General features: G+C 35.9%; 1 protein-coding gene across 1 annotated transcript in view; it reads left to right on the plus strand.

Moving 5' to 3' along the window:
* Positions 1-24,931, plus strand: part of LOC132562555 (homeobox protein cut-like 1) — a 116,184-nt gene that overhangs the window by 73,477 nt on the left and 17,776 nt on the right. Inside the window, exons 7-10 of the mRNA XM_060227302.1 lie at positions 2,489-2,555; positions 20,366-20,414; positions 21,638-21,811; positions 22,376-22,450. Of these exons, the coding sequence (XP_060083285.1) occupies positions 2,489-2,555; positions 20,366-20,414; positions 21,638-21,811; positions 22,376-22,450 (365 nt within the window). The remainder of the gene's footprint in view (positions 1-2,488; positions 2,556-20,365; positions 20,415-21,637; positions 21,812-22,375; positions 22,451-24,931) is intronic.

Genomic DNA, 24,931 nt, shown 5'->3' on the forward strand with positions numbered 1-24,931 from the left:
ACATATTCAATCTGAGTGATGTGGACTTTCGTCAAGATTGATAATTGAAAGACAACTTGTGCAATGGTTTTAAAAATTATCTGATTCAATGGAAGTATTTTATGTTTCAATTTACCTGCACTTAGAAATGGATGTTGGAATTTTCTCAGCTCAATAATGTATCATTATCTTCACACACGGCTCATTATCATGTTTGTACAAGTAAGTTGTTTCTAATTTCAAGTGTGTGGTCGTTTTCCCTGAGCAGCTTAACACAAGTTATTTCAATAAACCATAAAAAGTAGAACTTTGTTGAGTTATTTTGAATATCATTAACTTCTATTGTTGTTGTTTTAGATTTGTGATTAATCCTTGGAATTTCTAATAACAATGGTTTGTTTTTTTTATTGTTTTAATTACTTTTTGTTGAAAATTGTTTACGATATTAAGCTTGTCATACTTTGAAGGATGAGAATATTTGCTGTCTGCCACATGTACCTACTCTTAGACTTTCTTCCTTCAGTATAAAATTCATTGTGTTCGGTATATTCTTTTTATCAAGTGTTTACAATATTTTCTTTGGAATCTGCTATTTGATATAAAGATTGCTGGTTTCGATAACATTTCGGATTTTGTCTGGTGCTTAACTCAAGTCTGACATTAACTCATTATTTAATGTCTCGTAATGTAAGTAAATCATTACCTACTCGTCAGACAGGCTCGAGTACACAGATTTACTCATTTAGTTATATACTCAAATGTCAATAATCAAACAAACTGCTGATTGGGATTTATATATAAATACCTCTACCTTTTTGTGAGATGTGAGGGAACCTCAGTGTTTCTAGGGTTTTGAGGGCAGAGGTAGGAGTAATGTGGGGACCCCAGTATTTGAAAGGTTTTGAGGGCAGAGATAGGAGTAATGTTGGGACCCCAGTGTCTCTAGGGTTTTGAGGGCAGAGATAGCAGTAATGTGGGGACCCCAGTATTTGAAAGGTTTTGAGGGCAGAGATAGGAGTAATGTGGGGACCCCAGTGTCTCTAGGGTTTTGAGGGCAGAGATAGCAGTAATGTGGGGACCCCAGTATTTGAAAGGTTTTGAGGGCAGAGATAGGAGTAATGTGGGGACCCCAGTATTTGAAAGGTTTTGAGGGCAGAGATAGGAGTAATGTGGGGACCCCAGTGTTTGAAAGGTTTTGAGGGCAGAGATAGGAGTAATGTGGGGACCCCAGTGTTTGGAAAGTTTTAAGGGCAGAGATAGAAGTAATGTTGGGACCCCAGTGGTTGGAGGGTTTTGAGGGCAGAGATATGAGTTATGTGGGAACCCCAGTGTTTGAAAGGTTTTGAGGGCAGAGATAGGAGTAATGTGGGGACCCCAGTGTTTCTAGGGTTTTGAGGGCAGAGATAGGAGTAATGTGGGGACCCCAGTATTTGAAAGGTTTTGAGGGCAGAGATAGGAGTAATGTGGGGACCCCAGTGTTTCTAGGGTTTTGAGGGCAGAGATAGGAGTAATGAGGGGACCCCAGTGTTTGAAAGGTTTTGAGGGCAGAGATAGGAGTAATGTGGGGACCCCAGTGTTTGAAAGGTTTCAAGGGCAGAGATAGGAGTAATGTGGGGACCCCAGTGTTTGGAAAGTTTTAAGGGCAGAGATAGAAGTAATGTTGGGACCCCAGTGGTTGGAGGGTTTTGAGGGCAGAGATATGAGTTATGTGGGGACCCCAGTGTTTGGAAAGTTTGGAGGGCAGAGAGGTTGAAGAATTGTGGGACCTCAGTGGTTGAAGGGTATTGAGGGGAGGGTGGAGTTATTGTAAGGAAGATCTAGGGACCTAAGTGTGGATGGGTGACCAGTCAATGTGAGATGTATCATTTATTACACATATACATGTCACTTTGGCTGTCTGTCGACATGACACAATGACAGTCTAATAGAAATTTTATGGTCTGGCAATGAATTAATGTGTGTACATTGTCGTAACACTGGGCCGCGCTGGATTATCAAGTCAATGGTATAAGGTGCATCACCAGACACATCTTTACCTTGACTGATCTACACATGGAGGCTGATTATTGTACAGTGATAGCCACCGTGTCCGATTAATTCAATCATTTTCCTCAGAACATTATTCCTGGATACTGTTTCAACTCTAGGCTTATCAACAAGTTGCCCGGTAATTACTTTGGTTTTTTTAGGGTGTTTCTTTTCTAAGTACAGTTTACACTGATTCAATGCATCACCAGAAATCAGTATTAGTAACCATAATACAGCTGTTAGGTGTGTATGTGTGTCGCTGTTGTTCCTGGTGGATTTCATATCTCAAACAGAAACTATAACACAAGCTTTGATAAACATGGATTAACTGTTGTCAGGTAAACGTGAAATTCCCTACGAGAAATTCACCAAAACAATCACCAACAGGACTAGGTGGACTTGTTGTTTTTGAGGGACCTGAATCATCTGTAGTCCTCACAATGTGTCATGTTGGTCATGTGAGTGTTGTTTGTTGTTTCAGCTTTGGAACATGTACAACAGGAGCTGTTTGAAGTCAAGTCCAAGTACGATGAGACAACATCAGCAAAGTAAGTCCACTTTACAACACTGTTTCTGTTGTCCAGTCAAAAATGAACAGTTCTCTTGTCCTTTTATAACAGTGTATTGTCCAGTCAGTACTTTCTTTTGTCCAGTTAGAATGGTCAAGAAACCTGACACTTCTTACTTTTATAACAGTGTATTGTCCAGTCAGTACTTTCTTTTGTCCAGTTAGAATGGTCAAGAAACCTGACACTTCTTACTTTTATAACAGTCTATTGTCCAGTCAGTACTTTCTTTTGTCCAGTTAGAATGGTCAAGAAATCTGACACTTCTTACTTTTATAACAGTCTATTGTCCAGTCAGTACTTTCTTTTGTCCAGTTAGAATGGTCAAGAAACCTGACACTTCTTACTTTTATAACAGTCTATTGTCCAGTCAGTACTTTCTTTTGTCCAGTTAGAATGGTCAAGAAATCTGACACTTCTTACTTTTATAACAGTCTATTGTCCAGTCAGTACTTTCTTTTGTCCAGTTAGAATGGTCAAGAAACCTGACACTTCTTACTTTTATAACAGTCTATTGTCCAGTCAGTACTTTCTTTTGTCCAGTTAGAATGGTCAAGAAACCTGACACTTCTTACTTTTATAACAGTCTATTGTCCAGTCAGTACTTTCTTTTGTCCAGTTAGAATGGTCAAGAAACCTGACACTTCTTACTTTTATAACAGTGTATTGTCCAGTCAGTACTTTCTTTTGTCCAGTTAGAATGGTCAAGAAATCTGACACTTCTTACTTTTATAAATGATTTAATTCTTTTTTTTCAATTTTTAGTTAAAATTTTCAATATTTGAACAAAAAATTGTCATAATATATAACAGATTTAATGAACCAAAAGGAACATGAACTATCTACATATTAGAAATGTCAGGATTAAGTTTGAGACCTCCAGCCGAGCTCATTAGGATGAAGGAGATTATTTATTTTCAAATTATGTGAAGATAATTAAAAGACTATGCTATTTATTCCTTCTTCGTGCTTGTCTGCAAAATTTCTCAAAAACTGAAAATCTTTTTCTGCCTGGCACTTAGATTTCAGTATATTTACAGTAATATATACAGATATCCTTAATCCTTAAGTAAACCTGTAGTGTACTAGTCTATGATCAAAGTGTGATGAGGATTTTTTTCTGGGCTAATTAAAGCTTTATATATATATATATATCTCAAATCTAAATTAGAATTCATAAATTGATTGATAGTCTGAATCAGAAATCATTGTAGATTGACAACAGGTCTGAATCAGAAATCATTGTAGATTGACCGCTGGTGCGAATCAGAAATCATTGTAAATTGACAACAGGTCTGAATCAGAAATCATTGTAGATTGACAACAGGTCTGAATCAGAAATCATTGTAGATTGACAACAGGTCTGAATCAGAAATCATTGTAGATTGACAACAGGTCTGAATCAGAAATCATTGTAGATTGACCGCTGGTGCGAATCAGAAATCATTGTAAATTGACAACAGGTCTGAATCAGAAATCATTGTAGATTGACAACAGGTCTGAATCAGAAATCATTGTAGATTGACAACAGGTCTGAATCAGAAATCATTGTAGATTGACCGCTGGTGCGAATCAGAAATCATTGTAAATTGACAACAGGTCTGAATCAGAAATCATTGTAGATTGACAACAGGTCTGAATCAGAAATCATTGTAGATTGACAACAGGTCTGAATCAGAAATCATTGTAGATTGACAACAGGTCTGAATCAGAAATCATTGTAGATTGACCGCTGGTGCGAATCAGAAATCATTGTAAATTGACAACAGGTCTGAATCAGAAATCATTGTAGATTGACAACAGGTCTGAATCAGAAATCATTGTAGATTGACCGCTGGTGCGAATCAGAAATCATTGTAAATTGACAACAGGTCTGAATCAGAAATCATTGTAAATTGACAACAGGTCTGAATCAGAAATCATTGTAGATTGACAACAGGTCTGAATCAGAAATCATTGTAGATTGACCGCTGGTGCGAATCAGAAATCATTGTAAATTGACAACAGGTCTGAATCAGAAATCATTGTAGATTGACAACAGGTCTGAATCAGAAATCATTGTAGATTGACCGCTGGTGCGAATCAGAAATCATTGTAAATTGACAACAGGTCTGAATCAGAAATCATTGTAAATTGACAACAGGTCTGAATCAGAAATCATTGTAGATTGACAACAGGTCTGAATCAGAAATCATTGTAGATTGACCGCTGGTGCGAATCAGAAATCATTGTAAATTGACAACAGGTCTGAATCAGAAATCATTGTAGATTGACAACAGGTCTGAATCAGAAATCATAGTAGATTGACAACAGGTCTGAATCAGAAATCATTGTAGATTGACAACAGGTCTGAATCAGAAATCATTGTAGATTGACAACAGGTCTGAATCAGAAATCATTGTAGATTGACCGCTGGTGCGAATCAGAAATCATTGTAGATTGACAACAGGTCTGAATCAGAAATCATTGTAGATTGACAACAGGTCTGAATCAGAAATCATTGTAGATTGACAACAGGTCTGAATCAGAAATCATTGTAAATTACACATTCATTCTAAATCAGAATTAAAGAAATCCTTTGACAAAGATGTCTGTTTCTTCAAAACCTGATTGACTCATCTTTGTACCTCCCAAAATAATGTGTTTGTCAGCTGTGTCCTATTAATATCCAGCAGTATCATAATTAAAGAAGACAAATGTTGTCTTTTACTAATGATTAAAATGTTTCACGACATGCTGGAGGAAATGATTTTAATGATTGGCGTGTCCTACATCCTGATGATATAAAACGACATTGATGGTCACAATATTTTATTTGCAACATTTGTTAGTCGTGGTTTTTACTGTCATTGTCAGATTCAAATTCTAAACTTGGTCATGTGACTTTCATCTTGCAGCAAAGGGAGATTATCAGTGTTTATACATGTGTTGAAATACCAAGTGCTTTTTTTCGAAACAAAATATAGAAATAGAGAAATTTATTTAATTTTGGAAATAAGTATACACTGCTTACTGTAAATTTGAAAGTCATGAGGGATACATTTTTATTCAGCTTTGAATGAAGAATATATACTGTTGATTGAAAATTTTAAATTTTGATTTTGATTTTAGTATATGATATGGTGGAGGAGCTACATTGAGTTACAGTATTAAATCAACAAGGATTCTCAAATAGAATTTCCTTTTTAATTTAATTTTTTGAAAATTCAAGACATCAGTTACATGATGATGTTTTTCCTTTTTTAATGTAATGACACATTTTAAAAGTATTAATTTTATATATATTTACAAAATTTATTTCTGTGATGATTTAAGAATGGCCATAGATATAACAGAAAGATGTTGCGGTGTGTACAGAAAACTGCTTGGTAGAGGGAGAAATGTTGTTAGTCACTAATTTAATTTATTGTAAGCAATAATAAAACAGGGACTCTTGTGAACCGTGGGAATTATGTAGATGAAAAACAAGGCTGGGTAGACTTCTCAGCAAACCACATGAGAAAACTGTTTCTTTATTTACAAGGATAAAAATTGTGTTGATTGGTTTCTTCCATAATTACCTGTCCAAAAGGACCACCAGTCTTGATCATACATCTATGAATTAGATACCTGTCTTGAAGGACCACCTGTAAATATTTGCTTGAACTTCATATGTTAAAGTTGGATATTTTTGGGACGGAAGTTAAATAATCATGTTTAATAAACAATTTTGATAACTGTGATTTTGAAGTACAGTAGGTGTAAAGGGTTGTGATATTATGTCACAAACAGTGTAAACACTGCCATCGAAAGAAACAATATTAGAAGAAGAACAAGACAAATCTTGCAATTAAGAATGGAGGTTTGAGAAAATGAAGGTGTATATGGAGTAGATTTTAGCATTATGTGACGAGATGAGTAATCAGCTTCTATGTCAGTACAGTTTTACATACAAGCTTAGTGAAGTACATAGCCTGGAGTAATTGCTCTGTGACAACAAGAGGTGATAGTTGTAGATCAGACAACGGATGTGGAATTTGTTACAAATTTTTCTGACCTATCATTGTCTGGGATGAGATGGCATTTGTATAATGATAGGAAAAGTGAAATCAATTTGTTACTATGTTGAATTACTCTCACTATCATCCAGACTTATTAAAGACTTTTTACATTAGCTACAAAATCATATGACAATGTGATATGAAATAAAAATCATGTGTTTTGGTGAAATTATGATTAATGTTTACTCTAGGATGTCTCCACTTTATATAGAATTACAGGAACAAAAGAATGAGATAGGGGGAGGATCCTGTCCAGGAGAAGAATGGCTTTGTACAATGTTTTCATGTTATAATGAAATTTGAATGTTTTTCATTATTACCTTATAAGGATAATTCAACTATTATTATTTAAAACCTCGGCAAACAAGTTCAGAGGGGTATAACTGAAATCAGGTTGTCTGTCCGTCTGTCCTTCTGTCTGTCTATTAACATGTCCTGTCAACTCTTTCTAATCTTGTGAACACGATTTTGCTGAAACTTCATAGGAATATTAAGGACCATATGTAGATGTGCAAGCAGTTTTTTTTTCTTTTAATTATTATCGTACATTTTACAGAATATTTGGTTGTCTTGGTAACTGGATTGACTTATACATAGATAATACTCTGCATCTGCAGGATGAGAAAGGTGACGGTTAAATCATCCTTGATGACAGTTCTAGTTTTCATTTAGTTTAAATGTTGTTTAAATAGAAAAGACACAAAGAAGTAAATTATGGTAAATACATGAAGTTATTTATAGAACTTTGGTTTCTTTCCGTAACAATTTTTCATTAGATTCTGTGTTCAGGACAAATTAGGTTTATTATTAACTGGTTTTTGGTGCCTTTATTGCTGTTTTTTAAATGTTTTTAGCGATTGTTTAGCAACAAAACTTCTTTGCTATTGTTTTGTGAACTTTATCACAGATGGAGGTACTTGGTTATCCACATGGCAATGGCCACTTTCGTGGTTTTCTCTCAACTTTTTATTTTTTTTTTTGTAAATTAGATATTCTGGCAGACTTTTAAAGATTGTTTCTATCCAAAAGTAATGATAAAATTCTGACTAGGTCTTGGTGAGATATGTTGTTTTCCAACAGATCCAATTTTTTTACCCTGGCAATTATTTACACATTTTACTTGTTGTTTCATGTTCCTGTGTGTCCTTTAACAGTGTGTTTTTTCTGTGTCCGGTTCATGTGATGACAGGCCTTAAGGGAAGGCTGGTTCACTAATTGATCTCTACCAAACCTAGAGAGCTATTCCTGTACTGAAGAATGACGGCTGTCATTTGGTGCTTGTCACAGACACAGGTGATTGGAGATGAACATCACTAGATGGGGCCAGTTACCGTGGTGATTTATGGGTTGAACATTGATACCTGTCACTTGGTCATCGGTAGAAGTCAGGCTCTGGTCAGTGTTTACTGATGTGTGACATGCTATTTTGTCTAGTTCGGGTCATTGATGTGTGTCTGGAATTTTGAGGAATTTAGGGGTCAGTCCAGCACTGAATAAAGCAATCAGTCAAGCATTTTAATTAACATTTTAGGTCTTAATTGGAATCTTTAAAGCATATCTAGTGATTTAGGTCCTGGAAATGGTCATTAAAGCATATCTAGTGATTTAGGTCCTGGAAATGGTCATTAAAGCATATCTAGTGATTTAGGTCCTGGAAATGGTCATTAAAGCATATCTAGTGATTTGGGTCCTGGAAATGGTCATTAAAGCATATCTAGTGATTTGGGTCCTGGAAATGGTCATTAAAGCATATCTAGTGATTTAGGTCCTGGAAATGGTCATTAAAGCATATCTAGTGATTTAGGTCCTGGAAATGGTCATTAAAGCATATCTGGCGATTTAAGGAGTCAATCAAGCTTAGTCGGTGACCAAGCAGTCAGTGGAAACATCGATTTGAGCTTTTGGAATCAGTGAAACATAGCTTATTGAGAATGAGGTCTGAAGTTGTAAATAAAAGAATAGAGAAAGAAAATAAATAAAATACAGAAATCAGGAAACAAAACTGAGAGATTCTTCATCATATTGATCTCATTTTACATGTGAAACAGTGGATGTTTAAATATCTATCATGTAAGAGATGGTCATTGAAGCATGGCCCTATCTGCTGTGACAATCGGTCGTTAGGGAGTGATTTATCCGTAGTGATTTGTCAGACGTGTCCCCACCCTCCCCCTGACAACATGCCCCAGGGTTCCACCTGCTCAGTTCACATCAAACACTTTCCTATTATGAATGATTTCTTGTCTGAGTGGCAAAATGTTTTCCAATCTACTACAAGCTCAGGGATGCCGAGACACATCTGGTCTTACCTTTGTTCCGACGTATTAATTCATCAAACTTTTACCTGGTCAGGTATATCGGACCCTAACGAGCTCTCCTGAGGCCAGGTAGCGGAAGAGCAGCACCTAAACTCTGTTGTACACCGGTCACCAAATGCTCCCCAATAAATTGTCGTCAAATGTCCTGTTTAATGAAACTTGGCATATTGCCAAAACAATCAAAACTCCCAGATAGCAATATACTGTACAATCAGTGTAGAATACTGTACCATCAGTGTAGAATACTGTACCATCAGTGTAGAATACTGTACAATCAGTGTAGAATATTGTACCATCAGTGTAGAATACTGTACCATCAGTGTAGAATACTGTACCATCAGTGTAGAATATACTGTACCATCAGTGTAGAATACTGTACCATCAGTGTAGAATATACTGTACCATCAGTGTAGAATATACTGTACCATCAGTGTAGAATACTGTACCATCAGTGTAGAATACTGTACCATCAGTGTAGAATATACTGTACCATCAGTGTAGAATACTGTACCATCAGTGTAGAATATACTGTACAATCAGTGTAGAATATACTGTACCATCAGTGTAGAATACTGTACCATCAGTGTAGAATATACTGTACCATCAGTGTAGAAATACTGTAGTGTAGAATATAGTGTAGAATATACTGTACCATCAGTGTAGAATACTGTACAATCAGTGTAGAATATACTGTACCATCAGTGTAGAATACTGTACCATCAGTGTAGAATACTGTACAATCAGTGTAGAATATACTGTACCATCAGTGTAGAATATACTGTACCATCAGTGTAGAATACTGTACCATCAGTGTAGAATATACTGTACCATCAGTGTAGAATACTGTACCATCAGTGTAGAATATCCTGTACAATCAGTGTAGAATACTGTACCATCAGTGTAGAATACTGTACCATCAGTGTAGAATACTGTACAATCAGTGTAGAATATACTGTAGAATACTGTACAATCAGTGTAGAATATACTGTAGTATACTGTACAATCAGTGTAGAATACTGTACAATCAGTGTAGAATACTGTACAATCAGTGTAGAATATACTGTAGAATATCCTGTACAATCAGTGTAGAATACTGTACAATCAGTGTAGAATACTGTACCATCAGTGTAGAATACTGTACAATCAGTGTAGAATATACTGTACAATCAGTGTAGAATACTGTACCATCAGTGTAGAAATACTGTACCATCAGTGTAGAATACTGTACAATCAGTGTAGAATACTGTACCATCAGTGTAGAATACTGTACAATCAGTGTAGAATACATTCTATTGTACCATCAGTGTAGAATACTGTACAATCAGTGTAGAATATACTGTACAATCAGTGTAGAATACTGTACCATCAGTGTAGAATATACTGTACCATCAGTGTAGAATACTGTACAATCAGTGTAGAATACTGTACCATCAGTGTAGAATACTGTACAATCAGTGTAGAATATTGTACCATCAGTGTAGAATATTGTACCATCAGTGTAGAATACTGTACAATCAGTGTAGAATATTGTACCATCAGTGTAGAATACTGTACCATCAGTGTAGAATATACTGTACCATCAGTGTAGAATACTGTACAATCAGTGTAGAATACTGTACCATCAGTGTAGAATACTGTACAATCAGTGTAGAATATTGTACCATCAGTGTAGAATATTGTACCATCAGTGTAGAATACTGTACAATCAGTGTAGAATATTGTACCATCAGTGTAGAATACTGTACCATCAGTGTAGAATTTACTGTACAATCAGTGTAGAATACTGTACAATCAGTGTAGAATACTGTACCATCAGTGTAGAATACTGTACTATCAGTGTAGAATATTGTACCATCAGTGTAGAATACTGTACCATCAGTGTAGAATATACTGTACCATCAGTGTAGAATACTGTACCATCAGTGTAGAATACTGTACAATCAGTGTAGAATATACTGTACCATCAGTGTAGAATATACTGTACCATCAGTGTAGAATATACTGTACAATCAGTGTAGAATATACTGTACCATCAGTGTAGAATACTGTACCATCAGTGTAGAATATACTGTACCATCAGTGTAGAATATACTGTACCATCAGTGTAGAATATACTGTACAATCAGTGTAGAATATACTGTACCATCAGTGTAGAATACTGTACCATCAGTGTAGAATATACTGTACCATCAGTGTAGAATACTGTACCATCAGTGTAGAATACTGTACAATCAGTGTAGAATATACTGTACCATCAGTGTAGAATATAGAATATACTGTACAATCAGTGTAGAATATACTGTACCATCAGTGTAGAATATACTGTACCATCAGTGTAGAATACTGTACCATCAGTGTAGAATACTGTACAATCAGTGTAGAATACTGTACAATCAGTGTAGAATACTGTACCATCAGTGTAGAATATACTGTACCATCAGTGTAGAATATACTGTACCATCAGTGTAGAATATACTGTACCATCAGTGTAGAATACTGTACCATCAGTGTAGAATATACTGTACCATCAGTGTAGAACAGTTCCTGGGATGTGCCCTCATTACAATCAATTAAGTTTCACTAATTCTTTTTAAGATTTTGCATTTTTCACAATTTCTTGATAATCAAGTTAGACTAAAAGACTGGAAGATTTCGGACATCCTGTCAACAGTAAATGCAAGTTTTGTCAAACTTGTTAAAGGTTTGGGACGTCCCCTCAATAATCAACTAAAGTTTGGTCCAACTTGTTGAAAATGTTTGGATTTAATCTGGTAAAATTTTACTTCTATTTGATAGTGATTGACTTTTCTTTGCTTGGAAAATGGTTTGATTAAATTTGTGTAAAATAAAAGATGGATATACATAGAAAATTACTTCTTGTATCTTGTACAGCATTTTTGTTTCCATGGCGACACACAGGACATTATGCACTCTCTACCCATGTGAGGGGGTGGTAAATTTACACTCACTACTAATTTCAATATTTGGCAGGGATACCACCACAGTTAGAAGGTGGAAACATTGCCTAATTTTGCCTGGCAAGTTTAGTGCAAAGTAACTGTGAAAATTGTTAGCTCGTCATCACTGGGCCATTAGAGAAAACCAGATTTACACTTCTCTGCTGTTTCACTGTTTACTGGGCTCGTATTGCTACAAATACAAGCTTTTATTATAATATATGATAGATAAAAGAAAATGGTCTCATTGATGATTCGATTCACTCAAAGACCGCATCAAGTTTTCCAAACTGGATTAGTTTGTTAATTTCATGAAGAAACAGAGAGGCGTTGCTGACTAATTATGACTCTCATTCAACATTCCTTTGGATTAATGGTAGAGATTTCATATTTCGGCTATAACTATGGAGAGAGGGCCAACTTCAGACAACTCATACTTTCAGAAAATCTCATAAAACAAAAGAAGTGTAGATGTGCCAATTTGCAGCGCCTTTTTCCATCAGGATTTCACAGGTGCTAGGTGTTAAGTTAACACAAGGGTCTATTAAACTATTACTCTCGGATCACTGGAGGATAGAATGAAGCAGTGTTTAGAGTTGTGAAGAGGTTTAGTTTATATGTTATTTAAATCGTTATCAGAAAACATTATAGGTAATGATTTGGTCTTTGTTGGTATATATTGACAGGATTAATCACACACACACACACACACTTATGCCTTTGTGTGGTGAAAGCCTCAGTTTAATGTTTAACAGACACTGCGTAGGTTCCTCGTCATAATCTTGGTCTTCTTGAGGCTTGATCAGTTTATCATTTGCCGCCTCCTACATATTCCTCAGGGCACAAGTTTTAAAATAACTAGGAGACTCTAATGTTATATGTGTAATATATTATTTAATGAGTTAACTTACTTTCTAATAAACTCCTATCAGATCTGTTTCTCAAACCTAAACACCATATGGCTTGTTTTTGATACCGATTGAATTTAAATTAGAACTATTTACAAACGAGTGTTATGCAGCTAGCCATTTGAAGCATGAAAAGTTTGCTGGAAAAGAAATTCTGACTGGTTTGAAGAAATTTTGCAAATAGCTTTATTGGTTAGTTTGATGTTTTCAGTGTTCATAATTTGAACAAAAACTATTAGTACAACTTATTAAACCATAGTTTTCATATCAGTTTCTTGAAAAAGTCAACCTAAAATATCAGCATGAAATGGTTTCATATGACAATGTCTTTCAGGTACCTAGCATTTATATTTGACCATTGACTGACCACTATCAGTGTCCAACAGTGTTTTTGTCAGCTGAACAAATGATTTCTATAAAGAAATGGTTCAAGATAAATACCATGACAGGGTTATTGAGAGAAAACCAGTCTGAACATAGGCATTGAAGTTAGTCCCATCGACTTAATTAAAAATCAGACCCCTAAATAATGAGTAGATTTGAATTCTGAGTAGACTTTACTTTCGTATGTCAATCTCCCTTGGATGAAGAAAACATTTTTTTTTTTTATTATTATTTGACTTGCAAAAGAAAGAGAGTTTTGTAATAGTGGTTTGATAAATGAACTGAGCTGTGCTTTCCCTGGATATGTTTGTAATATCACATAGTCAGTCTGTGATTTCTCTTAAGGCCTTGTAGGTCCCGAGGGGCTGCCAGTCTGTGATTTCTCTTAAGGCCTTGTAGGTCCCGAGGGGCTGTGAATAATGTTTGTGGTGTACATATACACATGTACATAAGGGCCAGTGTTATGTGTGTAGACATCAGGTTCTGGCTGAATTACTGTTTTTGAGAAATGGTTGCATAACTATTAATGTAAATGGTGACCTAGTAACCATGGCGATGGTACTACCTTAGTTAAGTTGTGGTTTCATGTCCTGGACTTCTACAGAACCCATTCCCTTCTGACAGTTAGCATATTTCAAACAAATTTTTGACAAGGTTTACATTAATTTCTATTACTCTGATATCTGTGTTGTGGTGGTTTCTAAAGCTGTATATATACTCTACTTGTTAACAGTGAAGGGCTCTAGCCCCGGGGCTTCTAAGAAAATCACTTACAACACACTTCTTTGATAGTTCTAAGTTTAATATTAACTCTTTTAACCAAATAGGATTTAATCGTTTTTAACTGGTTCTGTTATGTTGAATTCCAGTAATAAAGTGACTTTTAGCAACACAACAGACATTTCATGAAATATTTAAAACAATTCAATTATATCTGTTAATAGAATATTACTGAAGATCTATTTTCCATATTTAGCTTAAAGTACAAAACAAGGAGTTTGGTGCTATCAGTTTTTTTAAATTTCTATATTGTATGTATATATCTAATTTTACATTTGACTAAAAAAAAAGGAAAGAAAGAAATGTTTTCTACTAAATTTTGTGTCTTTATTTGAACATTTGAGCAGAGATGTTAAGATCAATTAATAAATCGTTTCATTTGATATGAAGCTTGGAATACTATATAATGATGTATTTTCATGGGACTAAAATTTTCGTGGTTTTCAAAAAATATCCATTTTGGTTGGCACTTGATTTTATGGATGGATCCTGATATTATAATCTACGTCAAACTTCTCCTGTGTATCACTGTGTAGACATATCAGTTAATGGATTAAAGAGATTATCACTGTGTAGACATATCAGTTAATGGATTAAAGAGATTATCACTGTGTAGACATATCAGTTAATGGATTAAAGAGATTATCACTGTGTAGACATATCAGTTAATGGATTAAAGAGATTATCACTGTGTAGACATATCAGTTAATGGATTTAAGATAACTCACTTTGTCAATTAATTTTTATTGCAAAACAGGATTGAGTTTGTCTTGGAATTAGATTCTTAGAAAAATATTCATATATAGTAATTCAAACAGGATATGGATGAAATTTGAAGAAAGATGAAGAAATTTGGAAAAAGGAAATATTTTGACAGACTAAAGTGGTTACAAGTCTTTGGTAAAGAATCTTCAAAATGTGTTTTGTTTCTCCGGGAAAAGATGGCTGAATACAAACTAAGCGATCAGGTATATCATTGGAGTAGATGAGGCATTTTGCGTATAATTTATGCCTTGTTGGATATACAGGAGATGGCGGGGCCAATAGTGACACGCAGCACGGGGGTCGCTGGGTCATCTCATGATAAATTGGCAGGCCTGTTTAATTGTCAAATCTGTCATATCACTGTGTTATTGAATTCCTAAACATTCTAATGGTCCTATATCAGAGGTGGCTCAGTCTCAACACATCCTTTGTCAGACACTGTATACTGTGACCTCTGTCTAATGACTTGCTGTGTCAGACACTGTCTACTGTGACCTCTGTCTAATGACTTGCTGTGTCAGACACTGTCTACTGTGACCTCTGTCTAATGACTTCCTGTGTCAGACACTGTGTACTGTGACCTCTGTCTAATGACTTGCTGTGTCAGACACTGTCTACTGTGACCTCTGTCTAATGACTTGCTGTGTCAGACACTGTGTACTGTGACCTCTGTCTAATGACTTGCTGTGTCAGACACTGTCTACTGTGACCTCTGTCTAATGACTTGCTGTGTCAGACACTGTCTACTGTGACCTCTGTCTAATGACTTCCTGTGTCAGACACTGTCTACTGTGACCTCTGTCTAATGACTTCCTGTGTCAGACACTGTCTACTGTGACCTCTGTCTAATGACTTCCTGTGTCAGACACTGTCTACTGTGACCTCTGTCTAATGACTTGCTGTGTCAGACACTGTCTACTGTGACCTCTGTCTAATGACTTCCTGTGTCAGACACTGTCTACTGTGACCTCTGTCTAATGACTTCCTGTGTCAGACACTGTCTACTGTGACCTCTGTCTAATGACTTCCTGTGTCAGACACTGTCTACTGTGACCTCTGTCTAATGACTTCCTGTGTCAGACACTGTGTACTGTGACCTCTGTCTAATGACTTCCTGTGTCAGACACTGTCTACTGTGACCTCTGTCTAATGACTTCCTGTGTCAGACACTGTCTACTGTGACCTCTGTCCAATGACTTCCTGTGTCAGACACTGTGTACTGTGACCTCTGTCTAATGACTTCCTGTGTCAGACACTGTCTACTGTGACCTCTGTCTAATGACTTTCTGTGTCAGACACTGTCTACTGTGACCTCTTTCTAATGACTTCCTGTGTCAGACACTGTACTGTGACCTCTGTCTAATGACTTCCTGTGTCAGACACTGTCTACTGTGACCTCTGTCTAATGACTTCCTGTGTCAGACACTGTGTACTGTGACCTCTGTCTAATGACTTCCTGTGTCAGACACTGTCTACTGTGACCTCTGTCTAATGACTTCCTGTGTCAGACACTGTGTACTGTGACCTCTGTCTAATGACTTCAGTCTTCTGTTACTACTCGCTTACTTTTGTCTGTTTCAGTGTATACATACTATTATCACTCTAATAAACTTTTGTTTTTGATCCCACACATAAAAATTGGATAATCTGTGCACTGATTGGTCAGAGATAGTATTTCTATATCATGATGTACAGCACTGATTGGTCAGTGATGGTATTTCTATATCATGATGTACAGCACTGATTGGTCAGAGATAGTATTTCTATATCATGATGTTTAGCACTGATTGGTCAGTGATGGTATTTCTATATCATGATGTACAGCACTGATTGGTCAGTGATAGTATTTCTATATCATGATGTACAGCACTGATTGGTCAGAGATAGTATTTCTATATCATGATGTTTAGCACTGATTGGTCAGTGATAGTATTTCTATATCATGATGTACAGCACTGATTGGTCAGTGATAGTGTTTCTTTATCATGATGTACAGCACTGATTGGTCAGTGATAATATATCTATATTATTTCCTGAATCTTTGTCAATATGTATTAACTCAACAGAAGCAGTTGATTTTTTTCCTTTGTGTCCTAATAACTAATTTTTATTTCAAAGTTTATGTATCTGTCTAGATTTGACAAACAATAATGTCTCAGAAATTATGATTTGTAGAATTAAACAACATGTCACTTTTGACAGCAATTGATGATTGTTGGCCATAATTTTGATAACGTTAAGGAGAAGAAGGAAGCTCTCATATCAGTATGTAGAGAGGTTAGATAATACATGAATAATTTATATTGAATATTTCTTTTTGATTTCATTAAAGTCTGGCTATATATTAATTAGTCTTTTTAATTAGAGTTATCTACAGGACTATAGTTTAGGGAAAGCATTTTCCGATCACATTCCAATATATTTGATATTTTTCATCATTCATAACTTCAGATCATTTTTGTTTCTTCTGTGACTTTTATAAGAAAAATATGATGTCTTCATGGTTATTATACACATATAATAAATAAATAAAGTGGTAAACCTGTGATAATTATGAATTTTTATTTTCAAGTCGTTTTGATAATGGGAGATGTTTTTGAGCTATTACATAAACCTAGTTTTGACTCATGTATTGGTTCTCTCCCTCAAAACAGGCCACCTTGACTGTCCTTTGACCCCTTTGCTATCCTTTGACCTCTTGGTTATCCTATGACCTTTTGGTTATCCTATGACCTCTTGCCTATTCTTTGACCTCTTGGCTGTCCTTTGACCTCCTGGCTTCTTGGTTATGCCCCCTTGTTGCTTGTCTTGCTTCCAGTCTTGGCCCTGTAACTTAAGGGGGATGAAGACAGTGCTGTTCACAATAACAGCCTTAAACCCAAAAACACTAGTATTGGTACGTCCTCTAGCCCCCCAGCCCCCCCTCCCCTTTCAGCTACCATGTGTAAATGATTAAAGAGCACAGTTCTTGATAGGTGGCTAAAAATTCAAATTATAACACTATAAATCATTGGCGTCAAAAGCAAGGAAGATTGAGTACAAAACCATCAGTGATGTTTGGCTGAGACATGGGAGGGAGGGGAGGATTGAGGGTCACACAAACCGCTAATCAACGTACTAATCAAGCATGAGTAATCAATTAGATTTGATCGGTAAAAGTAAACATACATTTTTATCCTGTTCTCTCCTGACATTGATCCTCCTGCTCAAAGTTTTGATTACAGTAATGTGCCCATGTGACGTTTGTTCAGATGATGCATGATTGGTATTTAGAACAGAGTCCTGTCTGGGGGAAAAACATCTTGTGATCTTTTATTTTCTTTAACAACGTTTTATGGTGGGAAAGTAGTTCTTATTAGCCAAGATAAGTCATTCTACAAATTGAATGAAATGCAAATAAATTGTCCAATGGCATCGTTTTCTTTGACTCATTGTTAGACTGTTGGTATCTTCTATACGGTCTCAAACCAAAGTCTTTTTTTCGAAAAATGGTTTTTATTGAGAGGAAAAAAAAAACAATTTTTTTCCTTATTACCATTTAGAGTTCTAGCAAGAAAGTTTGTGTAGATAAGTTCAAACATGTTCATTTAAAATTGACAAAGCTTTGTTAGAAATGTTTTCTACAATTTGTTTGGTGGTCAATCAAATGCCGTCTTTGGTTTAAGGGAATACATGTTAAATTTTACAGATGTAGGAGAAGGTAAATAAATATTGATGTAAAATCATACAGGTGTTAAATTAAAATTTGATATAACCTCATATTTATGGAATGAAATATACGTGTATTTATTTCCGATGAGAACAAGATCAGTTTGCAGACTTATTCATGTACAGCACTTTTTTCTTTTTTTGTCATCTTGGTTGTGTAATTAAATTTGTCGAGTGTCGGTCACACAGTAATATTAATTGACGTCTTTTTATCGGTGTGTATATTTTAACGTACATGGTATTAACGATGTGAGTAATATTTACGCTGCTGAAGGGTACACCAAGATTAATTAGGCCAGATTGTCAGCCCTAGAGTCATATCTCGTGCAGGTGCGGAGATGTTCTCATTAGCATAACTGATTTATAGATATATCAGGTATGAACGTCAATATCGTCACACGCCAGTAAAACAGCCTTAACGGTCATCCCAGACTGCCCCTGGACATTATGTTTTTAATGGTCATTTTGTCATGCCTAAGGACAGAATCATCAATTAGTTCAAGTAACTAAATATGTTTTTGTCTTTCATGAGGAATTAGGATAAAGATGAATGATAAAATTTAGAAAATTTATAAATCTTAATAGTTTTTTGGTCATACAATGCTAAGCTTTGGAATGACGATGGGGGATTGATGGCTATTTCATTTTGTTAACATATCCTAGAATGAATTCAGTTACTTGTGATAATACACAGCGGTCAGTTTGTATATGTGATGATAGAGAGCAGTCAGATCATGTTGGCCAGTTAATTGGCTGTATTTGTCATATTGTTAAATGTCAATTCCTTTGTTTGGATGATCAAAAAGAACTTCTTCCATTTTCAAAGGTTTAATATTGGCTTAAATTGTATGTACAATTAGTGGATTAACACCTCACACCAAGTCTATACCTGTTTGTTTTCTGCAAGTATTTAAAAGGAAAAAAATGGCTATTTCTGCCAAAAAACTACTTCAGTAGTGTTGCACATGATGTTTGTGACTGTAGGTGACTATTGTTGTTCTTAATATCTCAGCGAATCTGTGTTCAGACCAATTTAAATAATAAATTCATTAATGTCACAGGATAAATTAGTGTCAGATAAGGTGGTGACACACACGAGCGACCAGGCGAGTTCACACCGTGTCCCGCGTGTAGCTCTCCGTCAACTTTTTATTATCAAATGTTAACTCCGAATAAAGAACATAATGATACTTCCATTGTCTTTGTGATCTTCTGTCTTTGTATTTTCATTCCTATGGGTAGTTTACATGTTCCTATAGTAGACAGGAGATGTTACACTGAAAGATGTTCTTTTCTATGTCCTATTTATTAATATTGAATCTGTAGGTATTTTAAAATTAATGGCTTCAGATAAAAGATTTTCAAAACATGCCACTGTTGAAGAACTCAATACTGAGAGTAAATTTAAAGACGGTATACTTTCCATTGATAACATAGCAGTGTTGATGCAGTATACAACATAGATAGATCTTATTTGATGAGAATATGGACTACATTATAAAATTGTTACTATATAAATTAGTTTGTTTCAAATATTGTCAGTTTCATAAAACTGTTCGTTTAAAATGTAATCAGTTTTATAAAATTATTTGTTAAAGATATAGGCAACATAATAAAAAAATTTAAAAAATTATGAAATTGTTTCTTTAGAAAATTGTTTGTTTAAAATGTAATCTATTTTATGAAATTGTTAAAAAGTGTACATAACTTTTCAGAAAATTTTTTGTTTGAAATAGGATCAATTTTATGAAATTATTAAAAATGTTAACAACTTTATGAAGTTCTTTCTTTATAAAATTATTTGTTTGAAATGTAATCAGTTTTAAAAAGTGTTTGCTAAAAATATTGGTAATTTAATAAAATTGTTTGTTTAAACATGTAAACAACTTTATGATATTGTTTATTAGAATTGCAAACTTATTGTTTTCACAGATCAGATGAAATGGAAATGGTGATGGCGGACCTGGAACGTGCCAATGAGGTAGGTACCTCTATATTAAAGCTCTATGCTATGTTATATACCTTCATTTCTAAAGAGTTCCAATAATTTTCCAAGATCTATTTCAATCACTTGATGCCTCATTAAAAAAGAATCAAGTGAATTATTGATAATATAGTACCATTCAATAGGATATAGGTCCAAAACAAATCAGATATTCTTGATTTTGATTAAAATTTATTTTATTTGTTCAATATGACTAGATTAGGCAAAATGTATCACAACTTAGAATCATCTTTTTGCAGAATTCTCTGCAAAGTGTCCTTAACACTGCATATATCTAGATTAGAATGCAGAGTATCTTAGACCTTCCTAATAGTGTTGTACGTAGTTAGGGCAACCCTGGATGTGGTGTTGTCAGAGAAACCCTAGATGTGTGTACATGGTCAAGGTCACCCTAGATGTGTTGTACATGGTCAAGGTCACCATAGATGTGTTATACATGGTCAAGGTCACCCTAGATGTGTTGTACATGGTCAAGGTCACCCTAGATGTGTTGTACATGGTCAAGGTCACCCTAGATGTGTTGTACATGGTCAAGGTCACCCTAGATGTGTTGTACATGGTCAAGGTCACCCTAGATGACATGAACATGGCCAACCTGAATGTGTTGTGTATTATCAGGGTCAACCTAATTGTGTTGTATGGACCATCCAGAATTTGTTGTACACTATTCTGACCACTCTAGATGTATCGTACATGTCAAGGTCACCCTAGATGTATCGTACATGTCAAGGTCACCCTAGATGTATTGTACATGTCAAGGTCAACCTAGATGTGTAGTACAGGGCAGGGCCACTGTAGAAGAGTTATACATGGTCAGGGCCACCCAGGTGCACTTTTTATGTCAAGGCCACCTGAAATATTTTGCATATGGTTGGGGCCGCTCAAGACATGTTGTACCTAATCGGGGCCAGCTGCTACTACGATATATACATGCAAATGCACTTTATAATATGATATTGATCTGTCATTGATTGTGCCTGGCCCTGCCAGATCAATAATCTATTGATTTTCTGTGTTAGTGGAGTTTGATACATGGCCTGGTGTACACAATATGACCCCTTTACCTCTCTATTCACACTTTTTTTTACTGGGGTTGTGGAGTTTCTTTGTAGATGTTGTTAACTGGAGTGTTATTTAGTTAACATTATATGATTGGTATAACCCATCTTCACCCATGTGTTGTTGTCTGTTGTTTATAGAGAGCAGCAGCGACAGAACGACAGGTAGAGCAACTACAGCAGCAACTGACAAAAGCAGTGGCACAAGATCAGACGGGTACAGCTGAGAGTGTGGCCTCCCCCAATGTAGAACAGGCCATGGATATCCTTCAGCGCTCAAGCCTTGAGGTGGAACTTGCCGCCAAGGAGAAGGAGGTTGGTTTTCTTAAGGCCACACTTGTTATCAGTTATTTTGCAACATTTATTTTGGTGCTATATCCACTTATTTACACTTGCCTTAACAGCACACACTTGTAGGTTCCACCCAAATAAAATAGGGACTGAAAGCAGTGGTTACCTGTAACTCCACCTCCTGTTAAAATACACAGAACACTGACCACCTTACAACAGAACTCCGCCCACCTTACAACAGAACTCCAACCATTTACACAGAATACTGCCCACCTTACAACAGATCACTGCCCACCTTACAACAGAACTCCGCCCACCTTACAACAGAACTCCACCCACTTTACACCAGAACTCCGCCCACCTTACACCAGAACACCACTCACCTTACACCAGAACACTGCCCACCTTACACCAGAACACCACCCACCTTACACCAGAACACTGCCCGCCTTACACAAAATCATATTTCTACCCTGTGTAACTAGTATCAAAATGGTTAGGAAAGTGAGAATCAAGAAGATGCTTTAGGTACACTTTGTTAGATCAGTAACGACAGATGTTATAAAAATATTATTCAATTTTAACCAGATTGCTCAGCTTGTGGATGATGTTCAGCGACTGCAGGCATCACTGAACAAACTTAGGGAGTCGTCAGCCAATCAGGTAAGTGGAAGCTGGAAATGGATCTGACTGTGCTGATGTGGTTGTTTATAGCATTTCACCATGGTTATTGTGGATGGCCTGTGATGGGCCTCCTGTATGTTGTTCAGTGTGGTAACCACAAGCTGCTGCAAAGAGACTGCTTTAAAATATACCTGTTCACAGGGTGATATACCCAGCAAACAAACAGTTAAACTTGATTAGTAAGGGAGACAACTCTGGCCACAGATCAGAGGCACTGCAGCTTTTTATCCTGAGTTGCTTTAAATGGTTCAGAAATGAAGAAGGAAGGAGAAATTGTCATTATCCAGGCTTTTCATCCTAATGTTGTCTTCCAAGTCCTTCCTTATGTGGGTCATGACAGATATTTTAGAGTGGAAGCAGAACTAAGCTTTTATCAAGAAAAAGAAAAGACAAAATTTTAACTTTCATTTTCTGTATACTGGTAAATTTTTGCCTGTATTTCATTTTCACTGTTTTTGTCCATGAACAGGTATGGTGAATTAAAGATTGGGAGAAAATTAACTACAGTCTTAAGATATTGTTATATTATGAGATGAGGTAAATTAATTATAATGGTACAATGGCATTAATGACCCTATATACTGTATCAGTTATTGATTTTCTATACATGTTTGTGATTGGATATAAAATCCTGTACTGTAATCTATGAGGAAAGTCAGAACTGAGAATGGTATTTTTACACAACACATTTAAATTAGTATTCTAGACTCTTAAGTGTAGGTTGAAATATCTTTAGCAAATGTTTTGTTTGTGAAGAAATACAAAACTGCCAGTACTTCTGTAGATGAGGCTGGTGAACATGAGCTTTGTTATGGAAATCTACTGCTGAATGTTACATTCATTAAGTAAACTGTAGACTGGGATTTAGGATGCAAATATCCTGAATTTGCAGGTTGTAATCCAGAATTTAGAACACAACTATCCTCAATGTTTAAATGGTTGGCTTGGATTTTTGACTGAATTTAACCAAAAAATATATGTGGATTAAAGGCTAGAATTTAAGACACATATCCTAAATGTGTAGATTGGAGGCTAGGATTTACGACACATATCCTAAATGTATAGATTGGAGGCTAGGATTTAGGACACATAACCTAAATGTATAGATTGGAGGCTAGGATTTAGGACACATATCCTAAATGTATAGATTGGAGGCTAGGATTTAGGACACATATCCTAAATGTATAGATTGGAGGCTAGGATTTAGGACACATATCCTAAATGTATAGATTGGAGGCTAGGATTTAGGACACATATCCTAAATGTATAGATTGGAGGCTAGGATTTAGGACACATATCCTAAATGCATAGATTGGAGGCTAGGATTTAGGACACATATCCTAAATGTGTAGATTAAAGGCTAGGGTTTAGGACAGAGGTAGAGACAAGGGTTTCTTTGTGTTTATAAGATACGTAGGAAATATTGGTTGTACCATAGGCTACGTTTCAGAGATACAGAACTAAGATGGTAATGTTATTACATAACATGAGAAAGGCTGACGGCAGATGAACAGGTTTGGTGACGGTCCTTCTGATATTCTATATCCATTCTCTTTTTAATCAGGCAAGGAGGATCTCCCCTGATAAAGTGTTTTATTGTATTTGTAATGTAAGTTGATCCAGTGGGGATGGAGAATCAATGTTATCCAGTATTGATTCTCAAGTCCTGTCGAACAAACGACTCCCTATTGAAAACTTCATTGATTTCTGATGCAGGCTTTGTTGGCAAGTGAGCGGTTACCATGGAAATGTGATGAATGGCAATCAATTATTGACAGCTGTTGCCGTGCCAATGCATCAGTCAATCCAGTGGATCAATAATATCTGCTGAACTCCATAGATTACAAGGATTAATTTTAATTGATTTTTATTTTCTTTTTGCATTATCTATAAACCCTGGTGAAAAATAATGTCAAATTTATTGACTTTGAAACTACATTGTATACTTAGTCAGAAATTTAGGCTCTGCATATTTAGCTCCAAGAATCAAGATCTTGGCTGTCTATGTCAGCTCCAAGTATCAAAATCTTGGCTTCTGTGTCAGCTCAAGGAATCAAGATCTTGGCTGTCTATGTCAGCTCAAGGAATCAAAATCTTGGCTGTCTATGTCAGCTCCAAGAATCAAGATCTTGGCTTTCCATGTCAGCTCCAAGAATCAAGATCTTGGCTGTCCTTGTCAGCTCAAAGAATCAAGATCTTGGCTGTCCTTGTCAGCTCAAGGAATCAAGATCTTGGCTGTCCTTGTCAGCTCAAGGAATCAAGATCTTGGCTGTCTATGTCAGCTCCAAGTATCAAGATCTTGGCTGTCTGTGTCAGCTCAAGGAATCAAGATCTTGGCTGTCCATGTCAGCTCAAGGAATCAAGATCTTGGCTGTCTGTGTCAGCTCAAGGAATCAAGATCTTGGCTGTCTATGTCAGCTCCAAGAATCAAGATCTTGGCTGTCTATGTCAGCCCAAGTT

Source organism: Ylistrum balloti, unplaced genomic scaffold (genome assembly GCF_031769215.1).
Source record: "Ylistrum balloti isolate Yb309-2 unplaced genomic scaffold, AGI_CSIRO_Ybal_v1 Utg371446, whole genome shotgun sequence".
Lineage (NCBI taxonomy): Eukaryota > Metazoa > Mollusca > Bivalvia > Pectinida > Pectinidae > Ylistrum > Ylistrum balloti.